The sequence below is a fragment of the Patagioenas fasciata genome, chromosome 2 (genome assembly GCF_037038585.1).
Source record: "Patagioenas fasciata isolate bPatFas1 chromosome 2, bPatFas1.hap1, whole genome shotgun sequence".
Lineage (NCBI taxonomy): Eukaryota > Metazoa > Chordata > Aves > Columbiformes > Columbidae > Patagioenas > Patagioenas fasciata.
Genome location: NC_092521.1, coordinates 147765819 through 147779745, shown reverse-complemented (window position 1 = coordinate 147779745; position 13927 = coordinate 147765819). Strand labels below are relative to the sequence as shown.

Here is a 13927-nt window from a genome sequence, read left to right as displayed (position 1 = left end):
TGAGTCTGAAGCGTTCCAGTACTCCCCAACACAGGAATGCTTGTCTCTGCAGCCTCAGCCTTCCAGCTCTCCTTGCTTCCTAGTTCAGCAGGTCTAGCTGTGCAAATGGAAAAAAAATCATTTATTATTTAGGAAAGACAAATGTCTCGTGGTTCTGCTGTGTACAACATTCAGCATCTCCAAAGCTACTTGGAGGCAACAAGGACAATTACAACAGGGAAAAGGAAATGAGTTCTGTTCTGAAGAAGGGCTGGTGTCTGGTGAAGGTCTGTCATCAACAATCTGCTGAGAGAGGCTGAAAAAGAGCGAAGTGTACTAAGGTCAGCTTCACCTCAGCAATTGTACGTTTGTCTGAGCAGACCGCATCACAGCCCAGAAAGTGGGAAGGAAAATCAGCAGATTGCAAAGGTGCACTCCAGCATCTCCAGCTTGGCAAGGCACAGCCTGAAATTTTAGAAGTGGTGAGGAAGAACGGCTGCTGGTGTTTGTGTGGAGTCAGCATTGTTCCTTGTGCAATCTCTGCTCCCAGGCAGGAAGTTCCACTCGCAGTGAGCAGATTCACCACCTTTCCTCTGAAGTCTGAACTCTTCTGGAGAAAAGGGGAAATGAAAATCAAGTGCAAGTGTATCAAGACATGTAACTGTGCAAAGAGAGGAACCTGACACGCTACTGAATATTGCCATCAAGTCAATTCCTCATCTGCCAACAGAAATGCATGGGTGAGTCCCTCCAGGGTCAACCAGATGAGATGTACCTGGTAAGTATGGCAAAGTAACAGAAATGAGATGTCCCCTCAGTCTTTATTTTCTTTCCAATCATACTTTTGGACGTGTACATGTGATGAAATGTTCCCAGGAAGAACCACTCAGTGTACAGTCACTGCCTTAAGATTGTGCAGGACTGTGAACAGGACTGAACTTCTTTTGGGTAGAGACATCAGCTGTTTGTGGTTTGCACAGCAGCCAGTGCGGTGAGGCTGGGACGTCACTCAGGGCCTCTCGACCTTTCACACACCTTTCTAGCTGGCACCACTTCTCCACATCAGTGAAACAACATCATCCTTAACATCTTAACCAGTGCATCAGGAGGTTTCTGGCACATAAGCCACATCAGGTGTCATGAAGGACAACTACAAGCACTAATCCTTGCAAAGACATGCTCAAACAATGGTGCACCAGAAATGGAAACAGGAGGAGGAACAGAGACAAGGAAAGTACTGGGAGAAAGGGAGCAGAGTCAGAGGAGAAAAGGAATTCCAAGACAAAATTTCCCATCTTACCTGTACACATATGTAATTCAAGATTTTCACTAAATCACTCAGATACATTTTTATCTTGGTTTTAAGCAAACAATCCCTGGACAGATTCAGGAAATTATGGTCAATACATTACTTGATCACAACTGCGGATGGAATGTCTCCACTGTTACATCATCTCATTTTTAACTTTACAAAGCCTTATACAGACAAGACTATAAAATGAAAAACTATTTTAAAAAACAAAGCTAGTTACTGTTTATTTCACAGAACAAAATCTGAAACCTAAAAACCAAATCTTGCAAACCTTTGTATGCAAGTGAGGAATCATGCATGATTTACATTTACAAGATTTACAAAAATTAGGAATGTAAACTCCACATCAGGAATCCAATATTTCCATAAATGGTAGCTGATCTAGCCATTTTAGAAAGGAAATACAATCAGTAGTAAATAAACGTTGGTAGACATAAATTGTTCTTGACTTCCACCCACACACACCCACGCTACTGATGGAGAGACTGCAGGAGAGCAGGACCAACATGTGATCACCCCAACAGCTGCCCAGTGCTCCTGTAAACCTTCAGAACATGGGTAGGTCATGTTCCTCCCCAGTGACAGTTGTCCTGATAAGAAGGAAGATTTGCCACGACCTTCCTCACCTCTCCCAGACAAACCCACGGGTGGCCAGCCAGAACGCTGGCAGTTAACACCAACCACACTTCTCCACTCCAGGGGCCTCCCCCAGACTTTACCTGAGTAAATCCAAGAATACATGAACTACGAGAACTACATATTCAGTTCTCTTGGTTCCGTGAAATTGTGGGAACTGTAATTATATCATAAAAGGATTTATTTCCTCACAGGGTTCAAAGAGGATGTACCCAAATACAGAGTCTTCATCTAGCAAATACGCCTGTAGTTAAGTCCCTAGGAATATTTGAAAGATGGCAGAATCAGAGGGATGTTTGCTGAATGGCCTGGAGAATTTATACATTAGCATCGTTTGAAATAAATTTGATGCAGAAACTTCAAATCTTGGAAGCCTTCTCAAGTGGATCTATCTACATTTTACTTCCTTTATTGCATCCATTTTTATTTTTCCATTTAGTAATTAACCAATATTACCTCTTTTGTTAAGAGCCACACTCAGCAGTGTGAGTCACCAAACCATGAGATCTGAAATCTTACACGTTACAATGGTTACAAAATAAAGTAACTGCTGTGTATAACATTACTCACACACCGAAACTGGCTACTACAATATTTGCACGTGAGAAAATAGCTTTGTCTTAATTCTAATTGCATAATTTTATTAAAACAAGGCACATTTTATTTTATTACATTACATTTTACATTACATATGACATTTCATTTTGTTACATTACAGTGTCGCATGTTCATTCCGTTCTATGTTGGTCACAAGATCCTTTGTGTCACTAGTTCCAGGAACTGCATCACTATTAAAATACAAATTGTTCTCAAAGCTATCATGTGTCGACAAGCGATTCTTTCTTCGTTTGTAGAAGAGATACCCTGCAAGGCCACTTCCAACTAGGATGAGGATGACAACAATAACTACAATTCCTGTTTTACTGTGGTTCAGAGTAGGAGTCTTCTCGTCCTTTGTCATTGCTGAAAACAAATACAAAGAAATCAAGAGGATGTTAAATACTCTTTATCTGATTACTGGAAACAACTTCTTCAGAAAGCATGATGTTTTAAGCAAAAGTGTTCCATTTGTTTCAAAATTATGAGAGATAAAAGTAGCAACATAAAACTAATTGATTTTAAAATGCTAATATGGCATGCTATATCACAAATTATTTTCTTTTAAATCTGCATTTGGACACTGAATGGAGTACATTGTATTCTACTAGGAAATAATATGTTCTTAGGAAGTGGACACGGTACTCAGGTATATCAGAAAACGTAAGAGACCTAATATGGAATATGATTTATTCTGTTTATGGTCTTACATGGTTCTAGTTTTTGTATACTTGAAAAACAATATTCTTACCCTTTGTAGGCATTTCAGCTGGTGGCATTTCAGCTGCTGGTGGCATTTCAATTGCTGGCATTTCAAAACATCGGAAAAGAATTGTTATTATATTATTCTGTTATTTATTTCTATTTTTTCTTTCAATTTCTTGGTTTAGTCCATACGAATCTATATACCCCTATCAAAAGGCACAGCACAATGGTGTCTTGTATTCTGGTCTCACATGTAATACTAGCAGAAAAGAAGAAACATCAAAGAACTCCATGGAGAGAGATCCTGAGATCAGTGTAAAACCACGACAGAGATGATAAAACATAATCCTCAAAATCATCACAATTTCTTGCAGTACTTGTTAACCTATATGAACCACAAGTGTAAGAAATTTCGTTTGCCAAGAGACTTTAATGGCCTCCATGCACAGACAACTGAAACCACTCATGAACTCCAAAAGTCTTAGCTTGTATCACATCAAAACTAAAATGTTTGTAGCTCATCTAAAATTAAATATCTGGACCATGAAATCTGGCTTGCTGGAAAAGTGGGTCACAATTTAAGATGAAGATCCATATTTTTCCATGTGGACATAAAATCAGTCTATAACTACATCTTGAATGAACACATCATGTTTCATTCTGAAAAAGGTGAGCTCAGGAAGTTAGATTGTTTTACCAGTTTCCCCACTTACATTGCCTGATTCCAAAGTTTTCCCAGAACTCTGCTGGAGTCTCTGTTAGCCCTAGTTTTACATCTAGATTTTAACACTTGTTACCCACATCTATGACTCTTCTGGATAGAGAATGAAAAGAAAGTGCCTTTTTGTTTGTCAATCACAATGTAAAAAGACAGGTAAGTGGACTCTGAATGGATGGTTATAGCTGAAAGTTCTGCAGTAGTTCCTGTAGAAGATCCAGTCATCATTACAAGCATCTGAGTAAGTAAGAATAATGTTGATGAGAATTAATTTATAGAAAAGATAGCAGAATTTAACTCATTTCCAGTCTTCTAGAGGAAGTAGGCATATTTCAGCTACTACATGCATTTCACTCTTCTTGGTAAGCATTACTAAGAGATTCTGATATTACAATACATGCTGAAAGAAATTATTAGCATGACTTTCAGGAAAACATATGCACTAGATGTCCTTACTGTCAAATTTGCACATTCGATTACTTCAGGACACTTCCAGTTTAGCACATGCAGACTATGCTATTTGCTTTGCTTTTCATTCATTCACCTTCTCAAAACAGGAGAACACAGAGACAAAAGGTCCAAAACTGTTTGCAATCTATAAATACTCAATTCACAGCAACATTACTTCATACTCAGAAAATGCATGCACATGAGACTTCCAAACGGAAATAAGCAAAGGGTATTCCCTGTGCTGAGCAGAGAGGAAACCCTAAAGAACATATTTTGAAATAGATGAGACAGATTTGTAATTACTCAGCAGTTATTGATACAGAACAGGCAAACTTGTGAAGTGTATACACTAGCTACAGTTAAAATAGGAACACAAACTTTTAAAAACAATTCTGAAAGGGCATAAGCACGAGTCAGCACTTCCGCTTTCTGAGAAGGGTTACTCTTCCTTTTTGTTGTCATGCAAAACTGCCTTCCTTGGCATTTATAAAACCTCAAAACACTCAGCTAAATGCACTGTGTGTAACAGCAATCTACTAATACTAGCACACAAAGAGCATACTCCATGCATAAAACAAATGTACAAATGTAGCACTTACTTTTTGGCTTTTTACAAATGTAGCCTTTGTAGGAAAAGCAATAGATATTATTCCAGTACCCAGAGTTTGCGTACATTTCAACACAGTGCTCGTTTTGTTGAGGGGAAGGTTCTCCTACATTCCAGTTGACAAAATTCACTGGGCTGTTGTCTAGCCACAGCCATTCTCCTAATTGGAAAAACATTGGATACAGAAAAACAAGATTCTATTAATTTCCATCTTGACACCTGCTCTTCATTTATTGCCTTCCTGAGAAGTCCACTTGTGGCCACTCTTGGAGACAGACTATTTAGATTTTTGGTCTAACATATCATGTCACCCCTAAGTTTTTATGCAAATGATATAATATCAGTTTTTGGAAAATGACAGGCCAATCTGGCTTAGGATGTTAACAAAAGCAAAAAAGTTTAAAGAAGTATCTCCCACAATTTATTGCAATTATGCAGTGTCAATTATAGGAGTCAAAAGATAATTTATCTTCAAAAGAATGCCCTTCATTTCAGTAATGTATTACTCTTTTCAAAGCCCCCACTGGAGTTTTTCTAAGTCAAATTCTCTTCATTTTATTTTTCAGTTTCTGCTATTTGCCACTGACTTTACACACACGATTTTCCTGTTTAAAGATCTGCTTTGAAAATCTTGTGATCACTGTTGTTCAACTATGCTGGGACTTTCTGTCTCTTCCTTTCTGTTTCTTTTTTTCTTTCTTTGAATAGTGTTATTTATTTAGAATAAATGTGCCCCTTGTGACTCTGAAGTTGTACTCAAGCAAATTCTTGGACTCGGCATGAAAGCTGTGTTTTGGTTTTTTACAAGATTCTTCATATTTTGGCTTTTTTTTTTTAATTACCTGCCACCCTTTGTGTCAGGGCATGGCATCTGGATCCAATCATTTTTCCAAAGACATGAAATGTAGCTATAAACTTATGCTGGAATCGCTGTCATCACTACCTAGTAATATAATGACAGGTACATGCTGAAGTAGCTCTTGTGTTTATGATCACTGTAAGAACTGCATTGTTCTTCACCTGCTCTAGAACCACTTTAAAATAAATTTCATGTGTCGATTAACCCCATGAGTAAACCTCAGTTTTTCTTTTTGTGTTATGCTCATGAATCATTACTCTCTCCGAATTCTTTCTTCCTCTACTGAAAATTTTCCTTTTTCCTGGTTAAGATTCAAGTAATGTAGTTTAATACTTGTGTTCTCCCCAGCTGGTTTGTCACTGAAGTGACTGAGCAGGTGGTTGTAAAAAAAACCCTCCAAGATTCAAGAAAATGTCACCTGCCTCCAGTATTGTTATACTGGAGTTTTAGTCTGAATGGCACAAGACTGAAGTAATTTTTAAGTCTGTCATAAAGACAGAAATATCTATTTCAGTGAATACTAGCTGTATTCATTAAAGAGCAACAATCAGCAAACATAAGATTTAATTAAAGCAGCCTGTTGCCTATTCCATCTTACCTTCCTTACATGGAGGCAGAAAACAGAAAAACTTGTGATATACAATTCCAAAGATACAAACAATTCCAGCTTCAAAGTAAAGCTTTTCTGAGGGCCAGCTGTAGCTAAAGATGGGTGACTGGTAGTTCCAATTGAGTGAGGTTAGCCACAGTACTCTCTAGCTCAAAAACTGGAATATCTCAATGACACTCACATCAGCCCCAGGGCCTCTCCCTATTTGAGAAGAACCATTTGATCTTGGCTCAACTCCCAACATGGTCCTGTCTGTACCCTGCTATACACCCCTCAGTACCTTACTTCTTTGCAGATTACTTTTTTTGCTTTAAGCTGAAATTTCTCTGCCTGGTTTTACTGTTATATATAACTGGTTATTACTTCATTACAACTGACCATCTTCCCCTATGAAGATAACATACTACCTTTTCTAATCTCACGTTTTGTGTATTACAGAAGTATAATGTGACTTATTCAACACCCATGTCAAACATCTTGTAACAATCATTCATCAAACAAAAAAAAAAAAAAGTCAAAAGCAAAGAAATTACCATCCACATTTCTGTACAGTCCTGTCCAAAAAGTTGATGTTTTCTCTTCAAGTGGCTCAATGATGTATGTCAGAAAGCTGGCTTCAGCCGAGTCTTCAACTGATACCAGAGAGGCACCTGGAAGACACAGAGGAAAAAAAGAAAATCCCTCAGAGATACAAGTTTCGCAGTGGAAAGCATTCTCTTTGTCCTGTCAAATGTCAGTCTTATTATCTTTGCTAAATTCCAAACTAAGTTTGAAGATCAAAACAGAAACTAACTTTGAATAATATCTTATAAAGGATTCTGGCACTGTTGCTGATGTAATTACTATCATTCCCATTACGTTACTGGCTACTACCTTACTACATATTAGCATGCTGTTTGTTTCCTCAGCATAAATTTCTACTGATTTGTTACTATTTGGAAAAACAAAAACACTCTAGAAAAGTTTTCAGTAAAAAGTATGTATAACTTCAGTCTGTACACCATATAATCTAACCAAATGTCAATACATACTTCCAGTGAAGATGAATCTGTATTCAGTTCCACTGACAGCATGAGCAAGATCTCTGCATCCTCCAACAGGAGGTTAAACACCTCAGTCTCATTGCCATCAATGCTATAGACACCAATGTTACAGACATATCAAGTCTGGCATAATGAATCTTACGTCACTTCTCAGAGTAGGAAGTTGCAAGAATGAAATAACAAATCAACCTTAGTTTACTAAGCTGTAACTTCCATTCTGGTGGCATAAAACTGCAATAATCAAGGGGCAAATTAGATGAGGAATACAAAAGATATGAAATGCCACCAAAATAAGATTTCATGACTGCTGTGGATGAGGCTGACTACCTGCTAGCAGGGTCAAAGGACAAAGTTTCCACTTTTGTAATCTCCACTCCAGGCCACACAGCCCGTCTAATGCCTGGTCTCACACACAAGAAAGACAGTGTGTGCCACTGGTAGACAGTTTTTGCCCATCTCCTCCCAAATGAAGGTAATAATTGGATGCTACTGTCTTGTCCAACACTCAGATCATCCTTGGAATCACAAGAATACATAGCACATGTTCAGTTTTCCATAGAGAGGATAAACAAGTCACAAAGTTGTACTCTGATTAAGGAGGATACTTACCCAATCGAAGACATTCTAAAGATGCCTGGGCCCAATTTCTAGTAGATGAAGATTCTATGTAATAGCAATGACCTCGGAAAGGGATCCAAGACTTGTGCCCTTCTGATTCAGGGCACTTTCCTGGGAGCTGAGGGGGCTCAGTGGGAGCTTGAACTGTTTAAAAAAACCAATAAAAAAAGAAAGTACAATATTAAAAAAAAAAAAACAAAACACAACACAGCTTCTTCTACAATTTTTTTTTTTTCATGAATGGATTATTCTAACCAAATATTGGAAAACTCAGATCTTTAAAAAAAAAGTAATCTTGGTAGTCTGTACTGCTTACTACAACATAATAATTGGAGAAAGTGCCCAATTTATGAACAAAATGTACTGCAACTGTAGTCCCCAAAAAAATCTAATGTAGCCAAGAATCCAAGCATACTTTTTGCTTTTTACACATTCTTAAGTTCAGGACAACTGTTTAGTCACAAGCGTATTTTCACACCTGACTGCTTTGGTGATTTAGGGCCCATATGAACTTCGTCATACGGGTTGTGAGCTAATATCACAGAATGCAGAAGGCACTATCAGATTACAGCGACAGGAGTTTCAGGTCAAGAGCAGAAGGTGGCCTGAAGAAGTAGCCTTAAACATTTCTATACCACCTGTCGTTTGTTACTCAGTTATAAAAAGAAAAGCCAGAAAGCAAACATTCCTTGTGACACCTTATGACCTGGTCATTCAACTCTTCCCCCTTCAACACCACAGTTATGTGACTACAGCCCAGCATTCCTTAACTTTAGATGGTTGAGGTTTTTGGTCTTGTATGCTTGCTGACTATTGGAATAAATAGCAGCATAATGTGAGTCTGAGCTTTGCAAAATATATCGAACTTCATTAATGTGAGGTGATAGCTATTCACAGTCGCACTAGCTCTTTTTTACTATATGTTAGCCTCATTTTAAATCAGCCCCATTCAACCCAAGTAAATTTTGATGATTTCATCTGTGTAGCGCTTGAAATAAAAACCAGCATATATACCAGTATATATCAGCAGACCACCCAGCACAATGAACTCTAAAGAGTGAATCACTGGAATGACAATGGTTAGATTCAAGTTCTTACCATCAGGTTTTTTGCAAATGGAAAAGTAACTTTCATTGCAGGATCCTGTCTTCCATGCTCCAGCAACATCTAGATAGACACAGCCTATTTTCTGCTTTGGCTCCCCTTCAGCCCATTTAGTATACATCATTCTCCAGTTATCAACCCATTGGTAACGCCCATTGGTCTAAGAACAAAACAAATCAACAAAATCAGTCTCTAAGCATTAGTCATTCCTTCATCAGTCAAATGTCTGTCTATGCAGCATTCTGTGCTAGAACTTCATTGTTTTAGAAATCAATAACAAACGCAAATGGCTCAAACTTTTAAATTCATGTTGTGGCAAGCAGCTATTCATTGAAAAATGCAGCTGCACAAGGAATGCTTTTCAGAAAAAGGAAATGCAGAGTAAGTGGCCTTGAATTAGTACTAAATGTAACAAAATTGGCAGTAATAAAAATTTAATTTAAAATTATTTGTAAGAGTAAAGTCTGGTGACCAATTTTTGTACTCTCTATTTCCCCCAAAATTTCAAGAAATGTAGATTATTTTAACTTAAAATATATTTAAAAACTTAATCATTTCCCACCAAAGCTGGTGAATTCAGTGAATCATCCTGTTAATGAGGTTAGGGGAATCTTTTGGTTTTTAGGAAGTGGTGGGCTGTGTTCACTCATTTGTATTTCTTTCATGTGCTCAGTCAAATGGAGTGAATGTGGGGTAAGTGTCTGCACTAAGAAGAAAGGGTGGCATATTTTCACATCCAGAACGTATCAAAATATCAAAGAACAGCGAGAGGAGAGACAAATAAAATTAAATTAGATACACCAGTTGATTATTTCGCTATCATCAAAAATGTTGAAAAAGTCATAGCAACAGTACCTTATTCTATTTATGAAAATTAAGTATTATTACTTAGAATAACATTTTTTCCACTGCATATCTTAAGATATGTGGATTTTATTTCAAATACATCACATATACAAAGACATAACTCAAGATACTAGCCTGTAAAATCTTGTTTGAAGTGCAGAGAGTTTCAAATCACAGGAAGAGTTAAAAACATGTGAAATACATAAGAATTAATCATAGTGATGGAAGAGAGTAGATTCCTACCTGTATATCTGACAACACACAGAAGTATTTCAGACCAGAATATAGACTAATATGTTAGTCAAGAAGACTTTTCAGTTCCTGATTTGCCCATAAGAGAAATAGCATCATGTACAATTAGTTCGATGTTCTTACCACATTACTGTTAAGACCAATCCATGCAGGCACCCCATATTTTAATATCTTGAGCCACAGGAACGAATGACTGTAGGGGTCTAAGATGCTAGAAAGGTCAAATTGGTCATGTTTGCAGTTATTTCGTGCATCCTCCCAATTCATTTTCGTAAGGACGAAAAAATAACTACTGTTACCATGACGGATAATGCTGGATGGGGATGAACTTGTAGAAGGCAGAAACTCAGCATCTGTAAAATAAAGGATGAAAAAAGACCCTTATACTTGTTCAAAAAGGGATTATAATTTCACTATGGTTGCAAATAGATTTCATAAAAAGCCTTTTTTTTTTTATTCCATATTCCCTGACTTTTGAAGAACATGAGTTAGATGCACTATTCTTTAGGCCAAAATCAGTAGTAAAAATCAATTACAAAGGTGAAGAAAGGAAAAGAACTGCTTAAAATAATCTCTGAAAAAGAATAAAGGAGTATTCTTTAAAATTCTCCAGAATAATATTACTGAAATGAATTAGGTTTAGATTAAGACACAATTTCTTTAATATTTTTTTTCATCAAAATAAATGTTCTGCAGAAACTGTGTTGTTTTCTAACTTTTTTTGTTTTTTTTCCAGAGAACCATAAAACTGCACAACAGACAAGTCCTTAAAAATCAATCAGATCTTTAAATCCATGGTTTTGCTGCTTTTTAATTTCCTCTTTGGAGCTGAATTTTGAATTTTTTGGAGCTCAGGTTTCACACGGGTGCGTTACAGACGCACTCTAGACAGCTCATGCTATGTGTACACGTCACTGTTTTCCAGAACTTGTTTGAAAGCCAACGTGTTCAGAAAATGACAGACAAATTCATGGAACAAATATCATGTCAAGGGTCATACTGAACACAAAGATGCAGATGATACAAATTCCAGCTCAGGAAGGCAGCAACATGGCAGTTACTGGGAAGGGTCAGCTGGGAGTGGTGACACTAACTGGACCTCTGACACATACGACCCTTTTGTTCCTGCCTGAAAAACAATTTGTGGATACATCTCTATTGGAAGTGAAATGATGTTGAAATCCACACACCCTGAAAAAACATAATGTTTGATTGTATTTCAACTAAAAAGACAAGTACCTGCATTAATTTGGCATATATATCCTCTGTTGTTACCACAAGTCTCATCAGCCCACTTCCCTGCTTCTTTAACAGGATTGTTTCTCATGACAACACAATCAGCCTCAGAGCAAAAAGATACAAAATTAGTTACAAATTGCTAGAAGCAGCGAATACAAAACTTTTGTCCCCCTTTCACATCTTCAGACACAAGTAATGCTGTAGTTTCACACTTGTATTCTTCTAACAATTAAAAGCATAAGTTTTATCATGTGGAGGTTCTGTTCCTCTTGCAATTAAGAAATTTCTTAATGTTGGTCTCTCTTGTGCAACATTGGGGTGGATAAGCAGACAAGAGAAATTCCAGTATTCTCATATATCCAGGCATAGTGCATGGAGAGAAGGAAAGCCACAGCCAATTTAAAGATAAGTGAAATCAACTACTGGAGAAAAGACTGGTTAACTTTGCCCCAGAAAAACCTGCACCCTCCATGGGCAATGCAACATTTCCGACATATCAGTCTCTTCAAATTTATTGTTGCGAGCTGTAATACTAAAGACAGCAAAATGAGAAGTGCTACTGCCCAAAGGTAGCAATTGATCTGTCAGTACCGCCCTTACAGTGACATTTCATCTTCCCTGACATGGACACAATAGCTAGAACTTAGGTTAGCATGTATTAAACAGTGATGGATGCAAAAAGCTGCATGTGTACAAATGGTTTTGTGCAATGAGGCATCTGTATTTATTTTATTCTATTTATTTGTTTGGTTTTGCTGTCAAGGAAGAGATGCAGAGAGAAACACTTCATTTGTGAGTGAAATGCATTAAGATTTGGATATTTCAAACTGCACAGTTGCATAGTATTTTGTATTAACTATGATCACGTATTTTTAATTAAGGTCAAGTAAACTTAAAAATAAATCTGAAATTTATAAAATAGGTACTTTAAAAGTTTTCACAGAAGACTTCATAAAAATCCTATTATTTTTTCATTAAAAGAGAAAGATATGTATTGTTCCTCCCAGAACTAACACTTTAAATATGCTGTCTCTTTTGGACTTAAAATCCTCCTAGTTTTCTCCCTCCATTAGAGATAAAAAACTCAGAGTTGCGACTTTCACAAACAGGAAGAAATAAGATTTCTACATTAAAAATGCCATTCAAGCAAAATAGAGCTAGTGTGTTGTAGTTCCACAGCACACTAAACACGTAAGATCAGAGAGGAACTCTATGACCTATCAGGTCAGTTTGCACAACAGAGAAATAGGAGAAGTGATTTTTTTTCATTTAAGAAAAAAAAAAAACCTGTATGGCTGTCTTATTATAGAAACGTCCTTTCCACAAACATAAGACATGGCTGTTGGAGCGGAATGTTTATAAGTGTCCCTTGCAAGCTAGACGCCAACTGGGAAAGCTGCTAAGTTCAGGCTCGACTGTGGTCAGAGGTCTGGGAGGATGTGCTCATTCAGTGGGATTTTGGGGCAAATGCCATGAGGCAAAAATTCCGTTGTCCTCTTTACCAGAGCCTATGAGAGAAAGTGGGGTTAACACAGAAGCAGTGTATCCTTCAGAGACACACAGAACTGGAATCTGAAATCAGTCTTTGTCTGAGTATTCCACAGATTCTGTCACCTGCTAATAGTGCCCCAGGGCTCAAAACCATTCACTCTATTTGGAATTATATTTGGCATGTAGAAAAGTACGAAAGTACTAAATCAAGCAATAGCATGTCTCAAATCCTAACAAATGCATAAATGCAATCTAAGATCAAGTTTCAGTGAACGATTTGTGGTTGCTATTTACCTGGCCTTCATATGAGTATAAATCTGCATGTCCTGATGGGAAGCCTTTGGCCCAGTTTGTAAAGTAAACTCCTGTTCCATCTGTCCAGAGGAACATCCTTTCATGATTTATGTCATTTAATCCAATCCATGTGTCAGTAACAAAATCTTTCATGTGGAAGGTGAGGAAAGCTAGAGTAAAATAAAGGCAAAGAAAAAGATAAATACTTTTAATGAAGAATAACTGAAATATCTAGACTCACTGAGACTGGTGATATTAAATATTTTTTCTGAAATACAGAACATTTCATTGTTGACAACACAAGCAGGTGAGAGGAAAAGGAGGTGACTTTTGAGTTTAATGAACAGGGAACCAGATATATAACTGTGGCTTTGGGCAAAATACTTCAGCTAGGTATCTATTCTGGTGCTGGGATGAATCCCAAAAGCATGACAGAAATGCGTTTTATAATGTCTAGAGACATTTTTCAATCCAAGTCCCAGCTGTGCAGGGCACATGCATTTTTGATAATCCCACCAGAGTGGCTTCCCATTCAATGGCATCAGAAAGCACCACTGAGCACCCACC

The 13927-nt window shown here is 37.3% G+C and overlaps 1 protein-coding gene across 2 annotated transcripts in view; it reads right to left on the bottom strand.

The window, feature by feature from the left end:
- Positions 1–1488: 1488 nt before the first annotated feature.
- MRC1 (mannose receptor C-type 1) overlaps positions 1489–13927 on the bottom strand; it is a 53044-nt gene continuing 40605 nt past the window's right edge. For both annotated transcript variants that reach the window (XM_065831206.2, XM_071805192.1), the window contains exons 22-30: positions 13361–13530; positions 11576–11678; positions 10460–10689; positions 9233–9398; positions 8126–8278; positions 7007–7123; positions 4997–5164; positions 3276–3329; positions 1489–2890 (exon numbers count right to left, since the gene is read on the bottom strand). In XM_065831206.2, the coding sequence (XP_065687278.1) occupies positions 2640–2890; positions 3276–3329; positions 4997–5164; positions 7007–7123; positions 8126–8278; positions 9233–9398; positions 10460–10689; positions 11576–11678; positions 13361–13530 (1412 nt within the window). In that variant the 3' untranslated portion in view covers positions 1489–2639. The remainder of the gene's footprint in view (positions 2891–3275; positions 3330–4996; positions 5165–7006; positions 7124–8125; positions 8279–9232; positions 9399–10459; positions 10690–11575; positions 11679–13360; positions 13531–13927) is intronic.